The 6,368-nt window shown below is 40.5% G+C and overlaps 1 protein-coding gene across 2 annotated transcripts; it reads left to right on the top strand.

Moving 5' to 3' along the window:
• Positions 1 to 2,523: 2,523 nt before the first annotated feature.
• On the top strand, positions 2,524 to 6,368 carry LOC125218746 (uncharacterized protein At1g01500-like). 2 transcript variants are annotated; one of them, XR_007176015.1, is made up of 3 exons: positions 2,524 to 3,361; positions 5,617 to 5,929; positions 5,989 to 6,368. XR_007176015.1 is itself a non-coding variant. In XM_048120484.1 (2 exons), exons 1-2 carry the CDS (start codon positions 2,678 to 2,680, stop codon positions 5,845 to 5,847), a joined length of 915 nt encoding a protein of 304 aa, XP_047976441.1. In that variant the 5' UTR covers positions 2,525 to 2,677; the 3' UTR covers positions 5,848 to 6,368. The 2 variants fall into 2 exon arrangements, 1 of the variants encoding a protein (XP_047976441.1); XM_048120484.1 differs by having other exon boundaries at positions 2,525 to 3,361; positions 5,617 to 6,368.

Raw genomic sequence — 6,368 nt, 5'->3', positions numbered from 1 at the left:
CTCTCAACATCTCCGAAGTCCAAACCTAATTTGAAATAAGTTGGATAAACAATTGACACAATCAATCAAATCGGGCAGCCATGACCCATGACCTTAAATCAAATCAGACTAATATATGGTTACCTAAGAACATTGATTCGAAATCTCAACCTTTTGATCTACTTTTGTTTATAACATTCCTACTTTAGAGATCCTTATTTGAATCAATTTATCTTCAATTTTTTTTTTCTTAATTGAAGAACTATTACATCACCTCATATGGTACGTACGCTTTTGGCAGTTGAATGATTTCATAGAATCTTTTGATGATTAGTGGTTATAAATTTATTTGTTAGAAAATTAAACTTTAGTTCTATTATTGACTACATTTTCCAACATTCGCTACATTTACAACCTAAATTATAATTAAGACTGAAAAAGAATGGAATTGAAATGTTAGAGGAAAAGATTAAAATTTGAAGTGTTATAAAGAGGAATTGAAAATAGAGTAAAAGTCAAAATTAATTTTGAACATATGGTCATTTTACGTTTTTGGTCCTAAACATTATTTTTTGGATTTTTTGGTCCTGTACATATGAAAATTTGATCATTTTGGTCCTCCGTCAACATTTTCGTTAAAAATTAACAGTCAACAAGTTTAATTCCAATTTTGACCAAATTAAATTTTTAATTCTAATTTTTTACTCCCTAATTAATTCCCTAATTATTTTTACACTTCAATTTCATCTTCTTCCTTCCTCTCATCTTTCATTTCTTCCTTTCTCTTCCTCTCAAAGTGCCCCACGGTTCCATGCTCCTCTTTTCCAATTTTGAGATTCTTAATCCTCACTAGAGATTCCAGAATGAGATTGAAATTTCTAATCTCTTCCCTCTCTCCCAACTCAGCCTCGTTCCTCATTCATCACCGTCCACTGCCTACCACCGTCAAATTCATCGGCGGTGAGCTCGACAAGCTCAGCTCCACCTCCGCCTCCGCCTATCTTCTTCCTCTCTCTCTCTCTCTCTCAGCGCGGTCTGCCATCTCTACCTTGCACATCCGATCTGCTACAAAAGTCGCGGCTTCGAGCCTACTCAGCGCCGGTGCCCGGGAAGGTCGGGCCTTGCCATCGTCACGGAGCTGCCGCTCGCTGCCAGCACCACTCCAACCTCTTCCTCGGACCTGTTCGCCGGCGCGGCCTGGATCCGAGCCTTCTCAAGGAGGGAGATCAAAACAGGCGGCGCCGCAGCAGCGTGTTGCGCCGGAGAGGAGGTGGTCAAGGGAGCGGGGAAGACGGAGGTGGAATCGGCGGAATTTTGGAGGCAGAGACGGTGAGATTTTTTGCAAATTGGATGGGCAGGGATAATATTTTGAATAGCCTTTGATTTTAATAGAAGAATCTCAGAATTGGAAAAGAGGAAGTTGGAAAAGAAGAAGATGAAAGATGAGAGGAAGGAAGAAGATGAAATTGAAGTGTAAAAATAATTAGAGAATTAATAGGGAGTAAAAAATTAGAATTAAAAGTTTAATTTGGTCAAAATTGGGATTAAACCCGTTGACCGTTAGTTTTTAACGGAAATATTGACGGAGGACCAAAATGATCAAATTTTCATATGTGCAGGACCAAAAAATCCAAAAGATAATGTTTAGGACCAAAAACGTAAAATGACCATATGTTCAGGATCAATTTTGACCTTTACTCTTGAAAATATTAAGAAATTCAAAAGGAAAGAGAGAAAATAGAAATATTACGTTTCAAGCTCAACTCAGCCAAGATCGCAACACAACAACAATCGGCAACCAATCAACATAACAAATCAAGCAACAATTAAACACAACAATGAGCAAGATAACCACCAATCGTAGATTAATAAGATTAATCACAATAACAAGGTAATAATGAAACGATAACAAGAGTAACACGATATTAAGAACTGATAGAATGCTTCGGATCCACGATCCTTAGCCCAAGGTTCTCACGCACACATTCACACAATTTTTATGAATGCTAGCTACTGCTCTTTGCCTTCTATTTATAGCCGCACTCTCTCGCTGAGTCAGCTTAATCCCACTGGCTCATATTAGACAATTACACTCACTTGTCAATGTGGCTAATTCCTCTCTACCTCAGCTTGCTCATTGCATTTGTGATGATAATTTGTGATTGCAACAGGAAATGGTGTAGATTAAAGGTTTCAAAACGGCAGTTTAACTAAATTTAAAGAAAGGAAGAAATAATTTTCTTATTATAGTAAGATAAATTTATCACCTTGAAAACTTTGATCCGCGCGAGGAGGAGGTTGCATTAAACGGAATCGACCCGTGACCCGGATTCCACATGGATCATGGTCGCAGCCCCGACCCGGTTGTCTATTCCAGTTTATAGTGTTGCAAATCTCGGGCGGGGACCCGAAAAACCACAGCCCCACAATATGGGCCCACGTGGGCGGGCGCGTTTAGATTTTCCCGCAATCTTGTCAGCTCCCACCCGCGCTCGACGCGTGTGTTCACCACGCTCCACTTGTCCTTGTACCTCCCCCCCTATTTTCATCATCTTCCCAATCTCAAATTACCCTCGCAAGAGAACCCTAAATTCCACAACAATTTGGTTATTCCTTGATTCCTCAAATGAACCAAATACTGTGATTTTTTTTAGAGAGTTTCCAAATTAGATTGTTCGAAGCTTAGGGTTTTTGGAGAATGGGCAAAAACGAGAACGATTTGCAGCTATCCATTTACAGGCCGCCGATATTCACCGGCGGGTGTCTGGAAATCCGCCTCTTCTACGTCCGGATCTCCCCCTGCGCGGTGGAGAATCTCCCGGAGCAGCTAAAGCTCCGCCACCTCAGGCGAGAGGTAGGCGTTTCGCTGGAAATCAACGGCGCGCGCGTCCCCTATTCTGATGCCGTCTCCATCACTCTCCGCCGCGATCGCGTCAACAAGGATTCCTCCGAGGTGACGTACGTCAGCACCGATAGCGTCAAGGTATCGGGCCCCGCGGAGTTCGAGGTGTGCGAGGAGAGGGATGATTTGGATTTGATTCTGTGTGGCTCGCTGGAGAAGGCTCATGCGTGGAGCAATGAGACCGCGCTGGATAACGATTCGAAATCGGGGTGGAGTATCGAGTGCTACGCCGCAACGCCTATTACGAATAAGAGCTCGGCGCTCCTGCAGCCGAGGAAAGGGGGAGGCTCTCCATCCATCGAGGTATATGTAGCCGGGAGTTGTTCGGGAACGCCTGTGATTTTGATGAAGACGGTGTTGGTTACCCCGCGCAGGAAAGCGAGGCAAGGAATGATGCTTGATGCAATTCCTGAGGACGAGGAGATGGGGAAGCAACAAGGAAATTTGTGTAATGGGCTGGTGAGACAGCGAAAACTGCAGGTAATTTTAGGCTTAATGTTTTGGAGTTGAGAGTCTCTTTTATGAAAAAAAATTGATTGGGTATTGAAGCTAAGGTTAATTTGCTTGTGTGCATCTCTGTTTTTATTCAATGATCTAGGATATCTGAAAGATGTTTTCATATATTCAGTGTGCAACGAAATGTAGCAAATTTGATAGGCTTAAGCTGAAGGTGAAGCAATTTACTTGCTTATAGGGAAAACAAAATTAGAGTTGGCTGTTATGAATGAGTAGGGTATGAGTTGGGACTCTACAGTTTGATATATTCTCCTACAATTAGGTTATAAATTGTTTATTTACTTCCTGATGATGCATCTTCGTGATTATGGCCAGCTTTTTTCAACTGGCAAGTCTTTTTGGATGTTCTTTCTGAAGGAAAAAATCTCATATATAGTACTCCACGGAATTATTTTAATAGTTTAATGTTGAAGGAAACTCTGTTTTTGTCGACTGTTAGTCATGATATATAAGAATAAAAAATTAATTTTTAATATCTACAACCACCTATAAGAAAGGAAGACAGAAGTTCATGACCCAACAGATAAGTGTTACTTTCTTCTTATAGTGTACTACTTTGGTGATACTGTGATAGCATGGATTGAACCAACTTTGAGCTTGTTGTACCATGTAATCCTTCAAATACAATCATATGTATTGTAAATCCAAGCCATTGTCCAAAGTGAACATACTTCATATATCTTTCGTTTTAATTTGTACTTTGCTGTTACCGGGCTCTGAGAGATCCCCAGGGTAGGCGCCTTTGTCCCATTGAGGAACAAGGCATCCCTTGCCCATGCTTAAATTGTCTCGGACTAAACTTGCCTAGGTTGCTTGGCCGTAGCCTGTCACTAGCGCCTTTTAGAACATTCCCATTGTTCAATGGATGTTTCAAGCGACAACTAGTTCTGTTGCTGAGACCTGCATGTACAAACTCTATTTTTGGCATTGTTACATCCTGGAAATAATGTATTCTTACATATTCATTTATGGAAATTTCCTGGCTAGCAGCATAACTTCAAGAGTTGACCAATATCTTTCATGATCCAATAAATGGTGTACTGGTTGCAAGAAGACAACCTAGAAAAAGAACTTTGGATAAGGAAAGTTGTTAGAATTTATTGATTTTAGGTAAAAGGTGAGTGCACTATCGAGCTTATGTGAATACTTGTGCTTTAGAGTCTAGGGTCTTCTCCCACAACCACTATTCTTATATAAAAGTTAGTGTATGCTCTATACCTTAACATTTTAATCAGACTTTCCAAATGATTGAGGAGCCCTGTACCTTTACTATCCATCAACAATATGGTTCAGGATCTGCAAACTAACTTGTTAATAAGTTAACGGTTATTTGCCGCAGCTAATCAAAGTGTAACTTATCTTCTATAGGTATCTTCAGGACCTCCCTGTCTCAAGATTCTGTGTACAGTTTGTAATTGCTCAGGGCTCAAAACTTTTGCTTTTATGTATTTCACATCTTTTTCCATGTAGTGGTTGCAAACTGGCCATTACTGGTAGTTTCTGGGTGATAGTTTCCATTTTCCTAATAGATTCTTATTTTGTACTTCCATTTTCTGTGTTTGAGTTGGCTGAGCGGTAGAGAGGTTAATGTCTGAGGCCAAAGGTCTCATGTTCCTCTGTGGCGCGGCCTTTAGATTCAAATTCGTTTAACCATAAAAAAAAGAGTCATGAATTTGGGGTAGGTAGTCTACTTTAAATTAAAAGGCAACTAGATCTAGAACTGTGTTCTTATTTACAGTTTGGATTGTCTCTCATACTGCATACATTCTCATTTACATGGTCCAATAACATCAGAGATCACATGAGTTTGAGCACAAATTTTGTTAGGAATGAACATGAGAAATCTGGTCACCTGGAGGTTAATTATAGCCAACTCATAAACCTTTGACTGTCTGCAAGTATCTCCTGAAGGCATCACATATCCAGTGCAAAATACTAGTAAGTGGAGCTGTGGCGTGAAATGTTGGACAAAACAGAAGCACATACATGACTTCGTAAAGAGCTTTAAGAAAAACTGTCTGTTTGCTCCATTCTTGTTTCTATTATGCCACAGAATAGAAAAACATGCTAAATCATATGGTATTTGGTTTCACTGGTTAGCCAATCCAGCAAGTCTTCCGATGGTAGCCCATTATGTTAAAAGTGTGTTGAGCAAGATTTCACTCACCGTGTCTTGCTATTATTCTTTAATATTTTATTGGCTGGTTTTTGTTCTGCAGTTGATGGCGGCTGATATGGATGACGAGGAGTCAGAGGGGAAAGTTGCATACAGCTATTACTCTGAAGATATGTACCCTGGTGAAGATGGTCAGCTCTCGTGGTTCAATGCTGGTGTAAGGGTTGGTGTGGGGATAGGACTAGGGATGTGCCTTGGTGTTGGAATCGGTGTCGGGCTGCTGATGAGATCATACCAAGCCACGACTAGGGGTTTCAGGAGGAGGTTCTTTTAATCTGGTCACCCTCACTTAGGGAAAAACATAGGAAATCAAATCGCAGATGGAAGCATACCACCACACCATAACACAGCTAAAAGTAAGAAGCTCTATAGTATATAGCATATCACAGGGTTGTTTGATAGTTGTGTCTTGTAGAAAGGGTGCTGCTGCTTTGAGGAAGGACGTCGTTTGACAATGTGTGTGCCACGAATGTGATATAATCGGGCCTTGTGTGAAGTACTCTCTGTGTATCTTCCCTCTTGCTGTATATCGTCTTTTCCCCCACAGATCATTTTTGTGTAGTTTTTTTTTTCTTTCTTTCTTTTTTCTCTCTGCAAATCCAGACATGTTAGCCAATTTTGTTCCCAAATAAATAGGCATTTGCGGTACTAGGTCGTTGCTGCTTTTGTTGTAGAGTTGTAATGCATTGGTGTAGAGTTGTTTGTGTTGTTGGAGATCATTGCCTTTTTACTTTATGTAAGCACAGTATAGCTATTGAATAATGATATTGAAGCGCAGGTAACACTTATTTTGTC

The sequence above is a fragment of the Salvia hispanica genome, chromosome 4, assembly GCF_023119035.1.
Source record: "Salvia hispanica cultivar TCC Black 2014 chromosome 4, UniMelb_Shisp_WGS_1.0, whole genome shotgun sequence".
Lineage (NCBI taxonomy): Eukaryota > Viridiplantae > Streptophyta > Magnoliopsida > Lamiales > Lamiaceae > Salvia > Salvia hispanica.
Note: the sequence above shows the minus strand (reverse complement) of the source record. Positions and strands in the feature narration are given on the sequence as shown.